General features: G+C 36.3%; 2 protein-coding genes across 4 annotated transcripts; one reads left to right on the forward strand and one right to left on the reverse strand.

Annotated features, from left to right (window-relative positions):
- Nucleotides 1-10,003: 10,003 nt before the first annotated feature.
- On the forward strand, nucleotides 10,004-11,905 carry LOC142617834 (pentatricopeptide repeat-containing protein At2g15690, mitochondrial-like). The gene has a single exon (XM_075790797.1). It carries the CDS (start codon nucleotides 10,169-10,171, stop codon nucleotides 11,624-11,626), a length of 1,458 nt encoding a protein of 485 aa, XP_075646912.1. The 5' UTR covers nucleotides 10,004-10,168; the 3' UTR covers nucleotides 11,627-11,905.
- Nucleotides 11,906-12,413: 508 nt separating this feature from the next.
- LOC142617844 (mitochondrial carrier protein CoAc2) lies at nucleotides 12,414-17,585 on the reverse strand. Of its 3 annotated transcripts, none has more exons than XM_075790805.1 (8): nucleotides 17,265-17,585; nucleotides 15,334-15,486; nucleotides 14,232-14,317; nucleotides 13,927-14,134; nucleotides 13,512-13,638; nucleotides 13,217-13,401; nucleotides 13,015-13,137; nucleotides 12,414-12,937 (listed from the first exon to the last, which is right to left on the reverse strand). In XM_075790805.1, exons 1-8 carry the CDS (start codon nucleotides 17,388-17,390, stop codon nucleotides 12,803-12,805), a joined length of 1,143 nt encoding a protein of 380 aa, XP_075646920.1. In that variant the 5' UTR covers nucleotides 17,391-17,585; the 3' UTR covers nucleotides 12,414-12,802. The 3 variants fall into 3 exon arrangements, with proteins under 3 accessions (XP_075646920.1, XP_075646931.1, XP_075646942.1); XM_075790816.1 differs by having other exon boundaries at nucleotides 15,334-15,483; nucleotides 17,265-17,584; XM_075790827.1 differs by having other exon boundaries at nucleotides 15,334-15,602; nucleotides 17,265-17,582.
- Nucleotides 17,586-19,669: the final 2,084 nt, after the last annotated feature.

The following is a 19,669-nucleotide window of genomic DNA, read 5'->3' on the forward strand; positions in this document are numbered from 1 at the left end:
GTTTTGGATTAGATAGGAGAAAACTATTTTTGAACATAGCCAAAATAGTTACTAGTCATAGATTAAATTTGAAATCATCTCGACTTACATGTTAGCCACCGATTTCTAAATGTCTCCACTTGCTTAGCTTTTTGATTTGGAGGCAATTATGACACATTGTAGTTGTGGTTATCATTTCCAACTTTCCAATTAATTACTAGACAAATTGTTATTGTGAAAGACTGCGCCCCCAACATATTAAACTTTGATTGGGCCAAACCCGTGTAGATGAGTGGAATTTCGTTGGTGCCTTCAAAATTTCAATTTGACTTATTTCTTCCCCCCCTCCCCCCCCCATATCAAGGGTTTACATGAAATCACCAAATATTTTATTTAACAAAAAAAAACTAAATAAGAAAAACTTCACTTTGTTAATTTGAAGAAATTAATATACATCAATTGATTAGGGCATTACTTGACTTTGGCTCTAAATACATTCGCCAATCTACGTGCCACCCATAATTTGACCCTACTTGCATCTCCTACTCCCACTACCTCCTTATTTACAAGGGCTTCTTGTCTTTCTAGGTGACTCTCTTTTTATATAAAAAATTCACCATTTCTCTATTAGCGTGAAAATTTGTCTCGCTCAAAGTGAACGGTTATTTTTTATATATAGATAAAAGTGAATATTTATTTTTCATGAACCTGACAATATAGATTTATTAGATAAGGAATAATAACGGATTTGATTGCATATTTGTCTTATACTACACTCTAGAGTGAATATTTATTTTTCACAAATTTAAAAATGTAGACTCAACTCATAAAAGTCGCTTGTCTCTTACAGTTGAGTAAAATATCTAAACCATAGATTAAAATATTATTATATAGAATGATAATCGAAAATCAGTAGGCTAGAATGCCTCGGGCTAGGGTGGCGGATGTACGACCTGAAAATGAAAGAAAGTACTATCAAGGGTGACCAGTATAATCCGGCCAAGGACTCTCCAGCAATTAAGTCAGTTTCTAGATTATAAGAATGAGAAACTGTGAATGGTAAAACTTACCTTAGGTGAATGTGACTTGATTCTTTTATAGAGAGTTGGAAGTGGGTCTACTTGTTCGGATCCACTATCATCGTAGGAGATGTGTAGAGTTAACTGACAGTGGCCCAATGACTCTCCTCAAAAGTGAAGGCCTTGCTTGGGAGAGATTCAAACAAGTGGTAACTGATAAAGACATTACCATCTGCTATGATATGTTTGTGAAGGAGTTTGAACGATCCACTATTCATGACCTTTTCAAGGTATTTTAACTCGTCCTTAATCTTTTTAAAGATTTGAGCTTTTTTTTTTTTTTTTTTTCTCACGTCCATGCTCTTGATACAAGCCGTGTCAAAGTTTATGGTGGTGTCCAGGCAAGCTTATGAGCTAAACAAGGATAAGGTTAGGCTTGAGGAAAAGATTCATAACATGGAGAAAGAATCAAGCCACATGTTGGGGGAGAAGATGAAACTGGAAGCTGAGGTGACAGAGTTAAAGAACCTAGCTGAGGAGTTGAGGACAGATATAGTGGAGAAAGATACTCGTCTGGATCACCTTCAGAAGTAGAATGAAGGGCTTAGGTTGTCCTTGAGCCAAGCCAAAGATGAAGTGATCAGGGAGTTCAAATCTTCCAAGGAGTTCACCGACCTTTTGGATGAGAACTATGTTGTGGGCTTTGAGGATTTTCATATGGATGCCCTTGAGTCGTTTCTTGGGGTGGACTTTGATTTCATCAAGTTTCATATTGCAGCTGAGAGTTCCTTATTTCAGACGAGTTCTGGGGATGTGAACATTGAAGACGATGCTTCCACTCCTCACCCTACTAAGGATGGCTCAAAGTCTAAAGGAGATGCCCCCAGTGGTTTATCCCCATAAGTTTAGTTTTAAGCAAAATTTGCTTTCTTTTTTTTTTTTTTTTGGAGGGTCCGTTGTTTTGGACTATTTAAATATCTTTAAGTACATTACCCCATCCATGTTTTAGGGCAAGGTCTCATACAATTATCTTTTCTAGGCTTATTACTTTAAAGGGTTTTTGGATGTTGGTCGTCTACCCTTAGTTTTATTTATGAATGCATTTTCGTCTATATTTGAATGTTTGTTCTTGGTTCTATTGCCAATTTTAATAACCAAGTATTTTTTGTCCATAGTTAGGATTTTACCTTGGAATGGCTAAATATTTTCCTTGTCCTTATCTTGGACTTATCTTTAGAATTTCTAATTGGCTGAGTTTTCCTTCTCATCCATAGTTTAGATTACTTAGTGGTTTGGACATATGCCGTCCGTAGAAATTCTTTTCGTGTTACATGCATGCTTTCCTTTGTCCTATGTTATTGAACAAGTGTACTGGGAGGTGTGTTCCTTCCCTTTATACTTGTATTTTTACCTTAAGGTTTTATAATAGTTTACCTTTTACTTGTCTAAGGATAGCTCATGACGTTACATCTCTACGTCTAGAGATTTTAGATGTCTTTTTTATGGACTTTAATTTCATAGAGAATCATCAACACTTAAGTTAGAAAATTCATATTGCTTTTTATACAATAAAGGGCTTTGTACATAACATCATCCATAGACATCATTCATGTCAATACCTAGCTCTTTTTTAGGGAATTTGAATTGCTTTATATACAAAAAGACTTCATTCATGACATCGTCCATAGCATTTGCTAGTAGCTAGTGCTTTTTAGGGAATTCAAATGCTAAAAAATATAAAATACTACTAGAAAACATAAGTGTTGAATGATAACATTAATAGACTACTAGTGGTCACTAGCAATCTCTAGTTTCGTTTATGCTGACCTTTTTCTTGACTCGTCCTCTTTACTAGTAGTACTTTCTCAATTGCTCCACATTCCACGAGTGCTCTAGCCTTTGTCCATCCAAGGCTTCTAGGTAGTACGAATCTCGCCTTTTGAAATTGATGACTTTGTATGGTCCTTCCCAATTAGCCCCAACTTTCCATGAAGGGGGTCCTTAGTAGCCAGGGACACAATTTTCAAGACGAGATCCCCAATGTTGAAATGCCTTGGTTTTACTAACGCATTGTGGTGCATAGTCATCAGGTTCTTGTAACACGCTACCCTCTGCTCCATGTCCACCCTAACCTCGTCAATGAGATCGAGGCTTAGAAGGACCTGTTTCTCATTTTTCTCATCCTTATAATGGGTCACCTTGCAGCTAGTCAGACCAACCTCCGCAAGTATTACTGCATCACTTCCATATGCTAGCTTAAAAAGAGTCTCTCCATTGGGAGTCCTTATGGTCATTCTGTATGCCTAAAAGGACATTGGGTAATTCATTTGGCTATATCCCTTTTGCCTCCTCAATTTAAGTCTTAATGATTTTCAACAAGGATAGATTTGCAACTTTTGTCTATCCATTAGCCTGTGGGTGGGAGAGTGAGGAATAGTGATTATTGATTCCCAATTTCTCGCAAAACTCTTTGAAGGATGTATTGTTAAACTAGTGTCCATTGTCTAAGACGTGAATCTTAGGGATTCGAAAACGGCAGATAATGTTCTTCTAGATGAAACTTCTAACGTTTTGCTCAGTGATCTTTGCCAACGGCTTTGCTTCCACCCATTTGGTAAAATAATCGATCCCTACCACCAAGAACTTCATTTGCCTTGTCCCCATGGGAAAGGGGTCAAGTATGTCAAGTCTCCACTGGGCAAAGGGCCAAGGGGCCATAATTGGAGTGAGGTATTTAGACGATTGTCTTGGTATATTACTATAGTGTTGACATTTTTCGCACACTTAGACATAAGCTTTAGCATCTGCCTACATGGACGACTAGTAGTATCTTGTGCGGACTATCTTATGAATGAAGGATCTGCCCCCTAAATGGTTTTCACAGGCTCCTTTATGGACATCTCTCAAGACATATTGAAACTCATCCGGAGTCAAACACCTCAAATAAGGTTGAGAGAAACCTCTCTTATATAACACCTCATCCATAAGGACAAACCTTGTTGCTCTTACCCCTTAGCTTCCTTGCTTCTTCTTTATCCTTTGGGAGGAGTCCGTCTTTAAGATAAGACATGATTAAAGTGGTCCAATTGGCTACCCCATGTATTTGATTCACTTCTAGAATGTATATACTTGGGATGTATTGGACTTTAATTTGATTACCCACCATCTCGTCTGCAAATGCTGCCTTGGCTAGGACGTTTGCTTCCGCATTTTCCTCCTTTGGTATCCGTTGAAACTGGGTTGTTGTGAAGCCTTTAAGGCACTACTTAACTTTGCCCAAGTACTTCTTCATTTGTTCTTCATTGGCTTCACATGTTCCATTTACTTGGCTTATCACCAACTGTGAATCCCCTTAGTCGAGAACCGAATTTGCTCCAAGTGATTTAGCTAACTCTAGACCCTGAAGTAAGGCTTCATATTTAGCTTCATTGTTAGTCGTCTGGAATTGTAGATGGATGGCATATTCTAGATGATCTCCTTTTGGTGATGGCAACACTATTCCAACTCCTTCTACATGTTGTGTAGACAAACCATCCACATGAATGACCCATTACTTTGCCCCTAGTCTCCACTCTGTTGATCATAAGCAAGAGTAAATTCAGCAATGAAGTCTGCAAGGCGTGGGCTTGAGCCTGTATTGCTTTCTTTAGCCGATATCTCATGTCAAATTCACTAAGTTCCACTACCCACTAGATCAATTTTCCTGCGGCTTCCAGCTTATTCATAGCCTTCTTTAATGGGTGGTCTATCGAGACGTTGATGAAATAAGCCTGAAAATAAGGCCTGAGCTTTCTCACTGCTATTACCAATGAAAAGCTAACTTTTCTATTGATGGGTACCATCCTTCAACTCCTCTTAAAGCTTTACTGGTGTAATAGACGAGTTTCTGTACCTTCCCTTCTTCTCTAACTAAGGCTAAGCTTATTGCATAGGGGGACATTGCTAGGTATAAATATAACTTCTTACCTGGTTTGGATGGGCTTAACAACGGAGTTGAAGTGAGATAAGCCTTAAGGTCTTCAAACGCTTGTTGGAATTTGTAAGTCCATTCAAATGCTCTCCTTAACACTCTGAAAAATGGTAAACACTTGTCAGTAATTTTTTAGACGAACTTATTAAAGGTTGATACTTGTCCAATGAGGCTTTGGAAGTCTTTGACATTTTTGGGGGCTCCATATTCAAAATCACTTGAATTTTATTAGGATTTGCTTTAATTCCTCTTTGTGAAACTATAAAGTCAAGGAACTTCCCTGATGCAACTCCAAAGCCACATTTGCTTGGATTTAGCTTCATCTTTTATCATTTAAGTGTGTCGAAGGTCTCTTGAAGGTTGTCCAGGTGTTGTGTCTCCCTCGCACTTTTGACCAACATGTCGCTCACGTACACTTCAACATTTTGCCCAATTTGTGGACGAAACATGTGGTTGACTAATCTTTGATAGGTAGCCCCTGCATTTTTCAGGCCAAACGACATTACTTTGTAACAAAACAAGCCTTGGCTTGTGATGAAAGATGATTTCTCCTAGTTTGCCTCGTCCATCTTAATCTGGTTGTATCTTAAGAATGTGTCCCTAAAACTCAGCAGTTGGTGTCTAGTTGTTAAATCCACCAATTGGTTAATGTGTGGAAGAGGATAACTATCCTTGGGACACGTCTTGTTTAAATATGTAAAGTCTATGCACATCCTCGATTTTCCATTAGCTTTTTTTACCATTACTACATTAGCTAGCCAATTAGGGTAGTAGACTTCGCGGATGAACTCTACTATTACCGATTTCTGAACTTCTTCTTTGATGACATTATCTTGTTCTAGGGCAAACTCTCTCCTCTTCTAACGGACTGGTTTGTGAGATGGGAATACATTTAGGCAATGAGTAATCACATTTGTGTAAATCCTGAGCATGTCTTTGTGCCTCCAAGAAAAAACTTCTGTGCTCTTCTTGAGGAATTGGACAAGGTCTTGCTTAGTCTTCTCTTCTATGCTTGTCCCAATTTTGGTAAACGTTTTAGGGTTAGACTTGTCTAATGGTATGTCTTCCAATACTTCAATTGGTTTAGCTATTGTTCTTCTTTCTTCAATGTTCATCGTTTGCATCTGCTCATCCATTGCCAACATCGCCAAGTAACACTCTTTAACAACTAGTTGGTTTCCCTGTACTTCCTCAATGCCATACTTCATTGGGAATTTGACAGACAAGTGATAGGTGGAAGTTGCGGCCTTCCAACTATTCAAAGTCGGTCGTCCTATAATGGAATTATATGAGAATGAACAGTCCACAACAAGGAAGTTCACTTCTTTATTGATTTGTCATGGGTAAGAGCCAACCACGACTGGCAAGGAGATAGTGTCTACTGGTAGAACCTTCATTCCTCCGAATCCAATCAAAGGCACACTCACTAGACGAAGTAACTCTTTGTTGATTCTCATTTGTTGGAAGGCTGGATAGTAGAGAATGTCCACTGAACTCTCATTGTCTATTAACACCCTTCTAGTTGTATAATTTACAATTACCAAAGTGATGACAATCGCATCATCATAGGGATAATGTAGTCGTTTGGCATCTTCGTCCGTGAAAATGATTGCAAGCTCGTCGTCTCTGATCAGTGGTCGTCTAGTTAGTTAAACATTCTGGACTACCCACAAGTAAGTCTTCTTAGCTTTGGACGAGCTTCTAGTTAATATACCCTCTACAATGACCTTTATTTCTCCAAGAGGCTGATGCACTGGTTTTTATGCTTTGTCTTTCATTGGTTGCCTTTCGTTCTTATGGTCTTGTCCAAGAAAATTTTTCAACTTTCCTACTTAATGAGAACTTCAATTTGCTGCTTCAAGTTGTAACACTCGTTTGTATCATGTCCGTGGTCTCAGTGGAAATGATAGTACTTACTTTTGTTTTGCTTGCTAGGATCTCCTTTCATCTTCTCAGGCCATTTTAAGGACGAGTCATCTTTAATCTGCATCAGCACTTAGTTAAGCGGGGTATTCAGGGGAGTGTAGTTGAAGTATCATCCCAAGGACGACACTGCCTTATTGCTATCTCGATCATTTTTTCCCCTTATCTTAGCCTTTTTTGGACAAGGGCCTTGCTCTGGATGATATATATAACTAGTTTCCACTCATTCAGCCTTCTTCTTCTTCTTGGGAATAATAATGAGTCCAAGATAGGCATTTTGAATTTAGAGGGTAGGGGGTGACTTGTGATGGACGTAATGAAAGGAGAGTCAATCTTGTGGACAAGGTCATCCACGTGATTTGGTCTCCTCATGGAGTCCTTCATCTCCTCCATGACTCTTTTCATTTGATTCATTTCTCTCTCCAAATGTGGTACCGTACGAGTGACAGTACCTCTAGATTGATCTCTTCCTTTAGCATCATTCTCAGCCCCTCCATTCTCTGAAATTTTTCCTTGTTCTTCGCTGCATTACTGCTGACTTTGCCTATTAATCTCTCTAGTTAACTCTTGGTTTATTGCGTTAGTTCTGCCATCGTAGCTGCCATGGACTGCAACTATTATTGGATGGAAAGTGGTGGTGCTAGTGCACGGTTTAGGTGGCTGAAGGCATTTCCACTCTCCTGGTGTTCTGGACTAGTGGCCATCGACCTAGTCCGAACCAGGCTACCTTTTTGTCTTGGAAAGCAAGAATGTTAGCACTTTGAAACTTTGCTCACTTTGCTCGCCATAAACAGCGCCAACTGATGATACTCAAAAATCAGTAGGCCGGAATGCCTTAGGCTAGGGTGGTGGTTGTATGACTTGAAAAGAAAGAAAAGACTATCAAAGGTAACCAGTGTAACCCGATCAAGGACCCTTCAACGGTTAAGTTAGTTTTCTCTCTAAAACACAAGGATAAGAAACTGTGAATGGTAGAACTTACCTTGGGTGAATGTGACTTGATCCTTTTATAGACAGTTGGAAGTGGGTCTACTTGTTCGAATCCACTACCATTGTGGGAGATGTGTGAAGCTAATGGAAAAAAATGGAGAAGATAGAGTACATGGAGCAAATTACGAGGAATCCTCTCTACGTTTTAGGAATAGTACACCATGGTTTGATTATATGGAACCTTTGAAAAGTTCTAAATTCACTAAGCGAGATCTTTGCCAGATTTTGAAGGATATGGAGGAATATTGGACAGATCTCGATAGATCCGGCCAAATCTGTCAAGATCCAGCAAGATTTCGACCAAAATTTGGCCCCCTATAGTGAACCCAAAACTGCCTGATATGCACCCGAAACTGACAAGACCCAATCCGGCCAATTCAAAGCTCCACACGGGTCAGTTACGGGTTGTGATTTCTCCCACCCAAGTCATTTGGGTCGAGTTTGGGTTGGGCACAAACCCGACCTGGGCCGACTCATGGACACCCCTACCTGTGACGCTTCCCTTGGGTTTCTTTCCTCACAAAACCTTCTGGATGTGATCTGGCCATGGACGACCACTATTGACAAACTACTTCAACTTGAACCCCATCAATATCTATATAAAAATATAAATGTGTTATATAAAGAAGTAATTTTAGTATCATATAAGGAATTAACGGGGTTTCAAATCATCCTTCTTATTGTTGTAATTATCTAATTATAAAAATAAACTAGAATGGGTTTTTAATTATAAATTACTATCCATCTTTAAAAAAATTAAATAATCATTTACAATGATAACTACCTTTTATAATGAGAAAATCTCTTGGTAGAAAAAAAATAATTAGTCAGATATAAACTGGTCGTTGATTGGGAATGTAGAAGAGAAAACTCTGTTATATGTTGGTTTTGCTTTTGAAGCAAAACAACAAGAGAGTAATGCGGTTTATTTGTTAGTTTAGTGCAGAGTAGAAGATACCTCTTCTTCTTTGTAGGTTTGTTTTAAAATCCAAATCATAGTTTTTTTTTGACATCAAGCAAATGATGATTTTTTAAAATCTTTTTTTTCTTTAATAATGTGTATGATTATAATAATCTGATTCTTTAGTACAGATTTTGTTTATGTAAGTACTGTTTAGGCTCAAAAGCCGTGGACAGAATCACGGCGGCCACTAGCACTGGCACATAGATCAGGGCCGGGTTGGCGTTGATTGATATGCCACCACGGGAACCCAGCAAGGCTGGTGGGAGGAAAGCATGAGGATGTGCCTGAAGAGTCCATGGATCACACCTCTTTTATTTCTGAGTGGTCAGATTACATAATTTGAGGCTTTGTTCTACTTAAGCTGTTACGTAATTCCTTGAATATTTTTTTTGTTTGAACCCCACTACATTTTGCAGGCTGAGTTGTGAATGAGGCAGGCCTTCAAAAATCTTCTGTATTGAAATACAGGCTTCTTTTATGAGTGATGGGTTTATCATTCATCTATCTACTGGTGTGATACTGACTTGCAGAAACGCCATCCATAATTTTTTCCCTTTTGAATGGTTAATTAAGGCATCACTTTTTTAGTCAAAATTTTTATTTAAACAATAGACAACATCTAATTAGACATTTCCTGAAATTGTATCTAAACTATTCTCGAATGCATGAAGAATCATCATCAAAAGTCAAAACATGTTTTCGAGAACAACTTTTCTGAAAATAAATCCAATAAGGAATGGTTTTATGAAAATTGTTTTCTATATTTCATGATGTTATCTACAAACCACAAGCAAATTTAAAAATTTGTAAGCTTTTGTTCCTTTATAAACACTCGAATAATAGGCTCAATGGACTTGAAAGATTCGTTATAAACTTAGAGATTCTGAGTTCTGTCCTTTGCGTTATCAAATTATGCAATTTTCAGGATATCTCTTGGATAGAGTGTATAAATAGTTATTTTATCAATCAATTAGTTAAATTTAAGTTTTTATAGTTTAAAATAATGCATAAAATATAAGTTTATGAATTAAATAGTAAATAATATTCAATTGGCATGAAAAATAGCATAAATATTAAAAATATATAGAACATGTAATTCAATAGTAAGATTTTTAAAATATGAATTATATAACAAGATATATACATCCTAGCGAGCGACCTGTCGTTTACTCAAAATTTCAAGATCCTGACCTATGACCGAGAGTAGATATCAAGCAATATATCTGCACCTAGAAGCTCTGTTCCAGAAACTATCCATTTTCCATTTCCAAAACCTTCTCTCTCTTCTCTGATATCACTTCCATTTCCAAACTTTGCAAATCGATGGCTTCTCTATTATCTCTTCAGGGCTCTGGAAACTCTATTATCGCTTCCCACTTGAGACCATTGGCTCAGCTCTCTCTCAACCCCACACCATCCAAACCTCTCTGCACCTACGCACTGCCCAATGCCAACAACTCAAAGGCCTATCGCCGCCACAGTGGTGGCGTCTCTCACCGCCAAAGCACCAACACTCAGTACAAATCCCACCCTGAACCTTCTTTACAGTCACAGAGTAACAGGAAGAAGAGCCACTCCAATGAGCAAAAAGTGAACGGTGATCAGCTTAACGATGAAAATGAGAGTAACCCATTACGCGGTGACCCACCAAATGTTGATTTGATGGGTTTGTGTGAGGAGGGAAAGGTTGAACAAGTTGTGGAGTACATGGGTCAAGGTGTTTGTGCTGATTATGGAGTTTTCTGTGCGTTGTTGGATTCGTGCGGGGATTCGAAGTCGCTTCAAGTTGGGAAGAGGGTCAATGAGTTCTTGAAAAGGTCTCCGTTTCGTGGTGATGTCGAATTGAGTAATAAGTTGATTGGGATGTATGGGAAATGTGGGAGTATGAGAGATGCACGCCGAGTGTTTGATAGAATGCGCGAGCAGAATATGTGTTCATGGCATTTGATGATTAATGGATATGCAGTGAATGGGCAGGGTAATTATGGATTGTTGTTGTTTGAGGAGATGAGAAAGGCGGGGTTGCAGCCCAATGGCAAGACCTTTGTGTTGGTATTGGCGGCTTGTGCTAGTGTAGAAGTTGTGGAAGAAGGGTTGATGTACTTTAATTTGATGAAGAATGAGTATGGGATTGTTCCAGGGATTGAACATTATTTAGGGGTTATTGATGTTTTTGGGACTTCTGGTTATTTGAAGGAAGCAGAAGAGTTCATTGGGAAGATGCCATTTGAACCTACAGGCGAAGTTTGGGAGACTCTTAGGAATTATGCAAGAATTCACGGAGATATAGAACTTGAAGACCACATGGATGAGTTGTTGGTTAGTCTTGATCCTTCTAAGGCCATTGCTGATAAGATCCGAATCCCCCCTAGGAAGAAGCATTCTGCAACTAATATGCTTGAGGAGAAGAATAGGGTGAGTGAGTATCGGAGTACTGGCCCTTACAAAGGAGAGGGATATGAGAAATTGAAAGGTCTGCATGGGCAGATGAGGGAAGCAGGTTATGTGCCAGATACAAGATATGTACTTCATGACATTGATGAGGAAGCAAAAGAGCAGGCCTTGCAATATCATAGTGAGCGTTTGGCAATTGCTTATGGTCTGATTAGTACACCGCCACGGACAACTCTTAGGATCATTAAGAACCTCAGGATCTGTGGTGACTGCCACAATGCAATAAAAATTATGTCAAGAATTGTTGGCAGGGAGTTGATTGTTAGAGATAACAAGCGGTTCCATCATTTCAAGGATGGCAAGTGCTCTTGTGGGGATTACTGGTAAAGTTATTAACACCTTGATGTCAGAGCTCATCTCATGGGTTGGCTACCAGGTTTTCCCTCAACACACAATTGAAGTTCCTTGTAAAGCTCCTTGCTGCGGCGAGAAAATTGATGAAATTTTTTATAAGAGATTTGCTTGTAAATGTAATGCATTTTTTTCATTGTACATTATGTTTGTATGGAGATTCAATTACCTAATAACTAGAAACAAGTTCGAATTGACCAATCTGTCACATGTTAACTTCGCAGTAGCATGCTATAATATATTAACGTTTATGAAGCCTGTTTTCCTTTGTTCTGCTCCACGCTATTTATGCACCCGATATTTTAGGATGGCAGATAATTGAGATGGTGCTGTCAGACTTTTTAATAAGATTCAGACTGGGCATTCACCATCATCTGGTCCAATGTTGGCTCTTTAAGATTGTTCAGTAATCCATATTTCATCAGTGGGACGGTACCTTTCATATTGGCAGTAATTACAGTTGATCAATTAGAGTTACATGCGTACTGAAATCATAAATGTTCCCTATGGAGTTCCAAGGGTACTGAAATCAGAATGTATGTTCTTTGCTGTTCCTTCAAATGAACATAAACAATTAAACATCATCCTCCTAGATTTCTATTACCCCTTCAAATGATTGCCTCCAGTATCTGTCAATTTTCCAGCACTAAGGATATAACAGTTGATTTTTATTACTAAACAAATAGCAGTTAATACATTTGGCCAAAAAAATAAATAGATAAAGTCATAAAGGCAATTGAATCCGTTGGTTTCAATAGACTAATGGCTGAAAAAGAACATTACTGTATAGAAAAAACTACTCAAGGTAGTTATCATTATTCATTTATAGCAGTACATCAGAGTTGATTGTTTATTGATCTTGTAATACGTACACCGTATAGTGATTCTGTTGTTGAAAAACACATCATGCTTTATGGAAACAGTGCATGAGGTAATCTGAATTCTAATCATGTTAGCTAACTTAAGGATCATACCCTCATATAATCTGCGAAATTAGACCTTGAAAGAGGTCTTTTTGGAGGGATTAATCCACATTATATGATATAATACATCTTCAAAGAATGGAATGTACCAATGAAAAATGACCTATCAAGCTCCTGATAACCTGTGTGAGAAAGACTGGTCTCAAGTTTAAAATGGCTAAGAATGTTATCACGAGTGAAGTGATGATGATTGGCTAGTTCTTTTATTGGAAACCACATCAATTACATCATCTCGTGATGGAACTCTCAGGTATGCTTTCATAAGATCATAAACAGTAAATCCAATTGCCACAGATGGTACAACCTGAAGTAGAATAACAAAACTTAAGTATCCAGAGAGACACGATATGATAGAGAAAACACAAAGACAAGGTTTCCCACCTTCAAGTAGTTGATGCTCAGCCCTGAAAATAAATGCCTCCATCCTTGTTTTTGAGCAATCATAACAAGGGTTTCTATTGTTCCTTTCATCTCAGCACTCTTTGATGCTGAGAGCCGTTGAACCTGTTATAATGATTGTTCAATAATAAGTATTTATGTCCCACTTTAAGATATAATTCAAAAGAGCATTGAAGTGATTAACCTGCATTTGTCTCCTAACAACATCAAGGGGGTATGTGAAGGTCTGACCCAACAAACCTGCAACAGATCCACATACAAGCTTCACCATAATATTCTTCTTTTGCTCCACAGGGACATGACGTTTCATCTCCTCATAGAAGTAAAATTTCAAACCAGCATATGGAAAGATTCCATAAAGTGATGGAGCTGACAATGCAGTTCACATGTTAAATGTAAAAACCTCCCAAGGATGTTAATTAAGCAGAGAAATGGAAAATGACATTATAACTTAATTCAAGCTATTTAGGAATGCATACCCACACCACGATATAGACCTCTAATCCCAGCCTCTTTATATGTCTTTGAGAAACAATCAAGAATTCCTTTATAAACTAGTTCATTTTTAATTAGCATTTGAGCATTCAACTTTGATGAACCAACAACCTGCATCATCAAATACAACATGGTTGACATCTTTTCACAATGAGTGTAAAGAGCAATTAATGCTTATATAATCTAGTTGTCCTTCTGACCAAAGTTCACATGAGAGGAGCCAGACACAGTGGTTATCTGTTGCAGCAATTTTAAGTCCCAGAACTTGTGCTAAAGGATTTTGGTGCCTCTCCAGTGACCTCCAAGTCATTTAAGGTCAATTTCCATGAGTGCACATATGCATGCATGCATGAGAGAGAGAAAGGGAGTTTACTTTTTATTTTTAATTATATTACTTACCTGATAAGCCAATTTAGTCCGAACTAAATCAAGGGGATAGGTAAAAAGCACAGCAGTTCCTCCCGCAAATGATCCGGCCACGAGATCAAGCACAGGGCCTCTCCCTACGTCAGGAAAAGTGACTATTATCCATCTGCGGTACTGCTCATAAGTCATGTAATGCAGCGCTGCATAGGGAACAATTCGAGCAACACTAGCCCCATTCCCTCTGTAGATAAATGCCACAAAAGAATTTGTTATAAAAAAAAAAAAAAAAGTTCAGAAAACACCCTCCACAACAAAATGACAATGACTCAGAGATCCACCTGTAGAAACCCATAACCCCTTCCGTCTTTGCAATCTTTTTAAAGGAACCCAAAAGCCCTATGCTTTGGAATTCTTCCCTTCTGGTCTGAAAAAGGGTCAATGAGTAAGTTCTTTTTCACTTTCAAGGATTGTCTATTTATCACTGGATCCAATCCAACATTCCCCCAAAAGGAAGAATCGATGAAAGTATCCTGATATCTATCAGAAGATGGGTGAAGTAGGTAGAGGGGGAGAGAGAGACAGAGACAGAGACAGAGATGCCCGAAGAAGCTTTAAAACTAGTAAAGCACATTTTACTTATATGGTTTGAATTAGTCTCCAGGACTTCATTGAGCAGCTCATGCATAGACAATCCTTAAGTAAATTTTGCATATCAGCCTCTATTTTATTACAAAGAAAGCACATAATACCCCCCCCCCCCCCCCCCCCATTCCAGCCAGGCTGTACAGTTGGATTATTTTGTTTTAGCATTTTTTTCTCTGCTTGATTCTAGTTAATGCTCACAATGTGGTTGGCCCCTTGTAATCGTTTCAATACAATATATATATATATATATTTTTTTTTTTTGAAAAGAGAATCAGATTATTCCAAGAAAAAATTACTACCTCAATCACACACCATCATTTAATTTCAAAAAACCCCCTACATAATCCATCTTCTTAACTTATTGAATCCCACTCCCACAGGTTTCCATTAGCTCAACTGGACAAGAAGTCGTCGAATAAGGGACTCAAATGGAATCCCACCTACACGAAAAAGAAAGCCATTGGTGGCTTGGTTTGATGGTATAGAAGAGCAGCAAATGCCTTCAAATCCTATTGCATTGTTAAAAGAATAAGAAGAAGAAAAATCATACAGTCTCAATTCAACTCCGGTCAAACCTACTCATAGTCAAACATGAGTCGGAAATTCAGACAAAAACCCATCAAAGAAAACCAAATATATATAAAGAAAAACAAGAAAACCAAAACCCCAATAAGCAAAATAAACATTATTAACTGCCCATGTACAGCACAAGATAATAAAGAATCATAGTGAAACCCATTGCCAAAGAGAAAAAAAAAAAAAAAAAAAAAAGGTTGAAGTCAATTAAGTACAAACCTGAAACAAAATCTTGACACGCTCGAGGGGTGCAACCACAGTCTTGGCAACTCCACCAGCAACTCCACCAGCAAGTAGCTCCTTTGCAAACACAGGCATGGCCTCTATAACCCCATCAAAGAACATACCCATCTCTCTTTCTTCTCTCTTCTTCTCCATTCACCAATTATTGTTTATGGCAGACACACACACACACGGAGAGAGAGAGAGAGTGTTTAGAACAGTGGCAGCAAACAGAGGATCGGAAAAGAAGGATTGATGAAACGTATCTGTAAGATGAGGCGTGTGAAAAGTTGTGGTTTTTATATGTTTTGGACATCTGACAAAGTTTTTAGTTTAAAAAGTTTAGTTCTTCAGAGCAGCCCACCACGGCTTCCTAGATTTAAGATTTTTTTTTTATTTTGCGTCAAAATATGACAACTCTTTTTTTTATTTTTTTTTTTGAGAAGAAAAAAGCTGACAGCTCATTGGTTGTTAAGGTTTTTTTGTTCCTATTCTATTTTTAGCCTACAATTATAGTGGCCTCCTTGATTGGTAGTCAGTGAAGGATCTAACAATCTCAACCGTCCATATTTTTCTCTTTCAACCAAAAAACAAAAACTCAAAATCTTTTTTTTTTCCTTTTAGAGTTTTATAATATTTTTGCTATAACTTTAACGTGATATGTAAACCCACATTTTTTTTTTCCTATCTCTTACACTCTATCACATCATAATCATCTATTAAGTTTCATCTCAAATTTCTTATTTAACAACAAGGGTATACTAATTGAATTTAAAAAATAAATAAAATTTGGGACCCTTGAACATTTTATGCTGATTGGGTTCCTCCACTAAAGCACGAATGTGGCAAAATTCCTTAGGTATATGTAAACAGTACTCTGTAGTTGTAGCCATCACAAAAGAATTTTTAGGCACAAACAGAAGTCAAGAATCGTGAGGTTCGTTGGCCTTATCCAATTCTCTAGAGGCAAAAGGAACTAAATAAGTTCCGTAGTTTGGTTTCTCTCACTCTCAAGAAAAAAGGTTCCGTAGTTAGGTATTATCCAATTCGGATTCCTTTGGTATCTCATATTTTTATTAATTTATTTATTAAATGTGAGACAAAAAAAAAAAGACAAAAAAAAATTGATTACTTTTAACCAAACACGCAAGTCTTTCAATCTTTCTCTACTACTTATTGTAAACAAAAATAATAAATAAACTAGCTTCATCTCACGCCCGAAGCACGTGAGATGACGTTTTTTTTTTTAGTGGTAGTAGCAACAAAAAAAAAAATTTTGTTTTTTATTATATATAATTTTTATTTTGAGAATATAATTTATAAGTAGATAAATAAATTTGAAAATCAATAAGAAAGTGAGTCTATGTTTTAGGCAATATTTTAGTAGAAGTTAGGTTTTTATTTTTACCGAATTGTTCTTTAGTTTTGTCTCTACCTAAACATAGGAATGTAATGGTATTTTAGAACAAAAACAATCCGAATTGTCTTTTAGTTTTTTTTTTTTATATATATATATTTAGATTTATTTTTGGATAAATGTAGGGTGTTTAACTTATTTTTTTATTTAAAAAAAAACAATAAACTTATAGTTACTTTTGAAGAAATGAGCTAGTGAAAGAGTGTTCTTATTTTATAAGCAATATTTTAGTGCAAGTTAGATATATATTTTTACTAAACTATCCTTTAGTTCTATCTCTTCTTAAACCTATAGCTATAGGGGTATTTTGGGAAAAAAAAACCGGTCTAAACAGATGCAACCGTTTAAATAATAGTCTCCTTAAGACGAAAATAAATCATACAAATTTTACTTTTTAGAAATACAGACAATATTATTAACTGCCCATGTACAGCACAAGATAATAAAGAATCATAGTGAAACCCATTGCCAAAGAGAAAAAAAAAAAAGTTGAAGTCAATTAAGTACAAACCTGAAACAAAATCTTGACACGCTCGAGGGGTGCAACCACAGTCTTGGCAACTCCACCAGCAACTCCACCAACAAGTAGCTCCTTTGCAAACACAGGCATGGCCTCTATAACCCCCTCAAAGAACATACCCGTCTCTCTTTCTTCTCTCTTTTTCTCCGTTCACCAATTATTGTTTATGGCGCGCGCGCACACACACACACGGAGAGAGAGAGAGAGAGTTTAGAACAGTGGCAGCAAACAGAGGATCGGAAAAGAAAGATTGATGAAACGTATCTGTAAGATGAGGCGTGTGAAAAGTTGTGGTTTTTATATGTTTTGGACATCTGACAAAGTTTTTAGTTTAAGTTTAGTTCTTCAGAGCAGCCCACCACGGCTTCCTAGATTTAAGATTTTTTTATTTTGCGTCAAAATACGACAACTCTTTTTTTATTTTTTTTTTAGAAGAAAAAAGCTGACAGCTCATTGGTTGTTAAGGTTTTTTTTGTTCCTATTCTATTTTTAGCCTACAATTATAGTGGCCTCCTTGATTGGAATCAGTGAAGGATCTAACAATCTCAACCGTCCATCTTTTTCTCTTTCAACATTAAAAAAAAAAACTCTAAATAAAATCTTTTTTTTTTTTCATAGAATATCAACTTATATATTTTACAATATTTTTGCCACAATTTTGACATGATGTATAAACTCACAATATTTTTTTTTTACTTCTTTTGCATCACAGTTAATCTAGTAATGGTTCATTATCATCCAACAAGCTTCACCCCAAAATTTTTTATTTGACAAAAAGAATTTACTAATTGATTTATTAAAAATAAAATTGGGACCCTTGAACATTTTGTGCTGATTGGGTTCCTCCAATAAAGCATGTTGTGGCAAAATTCCTTTGGTATAAGTAACAAGTACTATGTAGTTGTAGCAATAGCAATCACAAAAGAATTTTTTGTCTCAAACAAAAGTCCAGAATCTTGAGGTCAGTTGGCATTATCCAATTCTCTATAGGCAAAAAGAACTTAATAAGTTCCGTAATTAGGTTTCTATCAAGAAAAAAAGTTCCGTAGTAGTTAGGTATTATCCAATTCGGATTCCTTTGTTCTCAAAAAAAAATTCGGATTCCTTTCGTATCTCATATTTTTATTAATTTATTTATTAAATGTGAGACAAAAATAAAAAAATTAAGACAAAAATAAAAATTGATTACTTTTAACCAAACACGCAAGTCCTTCAATCTTTCTCCCTTTTTTAATGTTGTTTTGGCAAAATTATTTTTCCCAACTTATTTTACTATTAAACTTATTTTTTCTACAATTTATGGGTCCTATTGCATTTTTTAGTACTATTCATAGGTCCTGCTGTACTATTTCAACTAACTTTTACCTTTATTTACTGAACTTTTAACAAAAAATTTTCAATTTCAGCAAAATAAATAGATTCCAAACCCTTATTGTAAACAAAAATAATAAATAAATACATCATATCCTTTAAGATGAAAATGAATCATTTCATCATAAAAATTTTACTTTTTAAAAATTTAGAAATGTAGATGATATTTAACCTTTAAAATTTTAATGTGCATGTTCAGTAAAATCTTCACGCTAGAAAGACTTTCACATCCAACGGAGATGATAAGAGCATTCGGAGCTTGTGCAAAATTTTTTGTCTATTTTAATATAAGAACCGACTTTACATACTCTATTTTTAAAAAACCACCCATCAAATTATCTATTTTACATTATATTTCATTAAAATATATATATTTTTAATTGTTTCTCTGTCGTCATACACAACAACTACCATCTACTCTCTTCCTTCATTCTCAATATACAAAGAAAAAAAATAAATAAACAATTAAATTAAAATAAATAGTGTCAGTGTAAATTTACACAATTACTATAGCAAATTTGTAAATTTACAAAATTATTCACGGTGATATTTGTCATTTTTAGGTAAAATTATGTAAATTCTATACATTTTTCTATTATACACGAACTACCTTAAATGCTCTGTACATTAAAAAATTCATAGTGCATTTGCATTAGATTTTTTCCATTAACCCATTAGTGTATTAAAAGAACCTCAAAAAAAAAAAAAAAAAAAAAAAACCGTAACAACTGTATTCTTGCCAACTTTCAACAAATAATCAAATAAGTTTTTCAACAAATCAAAACTTACAGAAGCCAGGACTTTCCAAAAATTTTGCCAAAAAGGCTAAGGTAGGACTTGTCAATCTACTCAACTGGTTCGTTGGCATTATCAGATTCTCCAGAAGAATGTGGTACCAAACACCAAAGAATCAAATCTCTTTAACAAGAGATTTTCGTAACAATTGCAAAACTGTTTTTAAGAAAAAAAAACTAACAAAGGAAATAAGTACCACTCTTTGCTTCTACAGCTATTTCAACTCCTTT

The sequence above is a fragment of the Castanea sativa genome, chromosome 1 (assembly GCF_040712315.1).
Source record: "Castanea sativa cultivar Marrone di Chiusa Pesio chromosome 1, ASM4071231v1".
NCBI classification, from domain to species: domain Eukaryota; kingdom Viridiplantae; phylum Streptophyta; class Magnoliopsida; order Fagales; family Fagaceae; genus Castanea; species Castanea sativa.

Excerpts from the sequence above, each read along its gene's own strand:
- LOC142617834 (XM_075790797.1), top strand. The coding sequence starts at position 10,169 with ATGGCTTCTCTATTATCTCTTCAGGGCTCTGGAAACTCTATTATCGCT.
- LOC142617844 (XM_075790805.1), bottom strand. The coding sequence starts at position 17,390 with ATGTTCTTTGAGGGGGTTATAGAGGCCATGCCTGTGTTTGCAAAGGAG. Across the intron at positions 15,487-17,264 it reads GTGTCAAGATTTTGTTTCAG|AAGAAGAGAGAAGAAAGAGA; the intron begins GTTTGTACTTAA and ends TGGTGAATGGAG. Across the intron at positions 12,938-13,014 it reads TGAGCATCAACTACTTGAAG|GTTGTACCATCTGTGGCAAT; the intron begins GTGGGAAACCTT and ends ATTCTACTTCAG.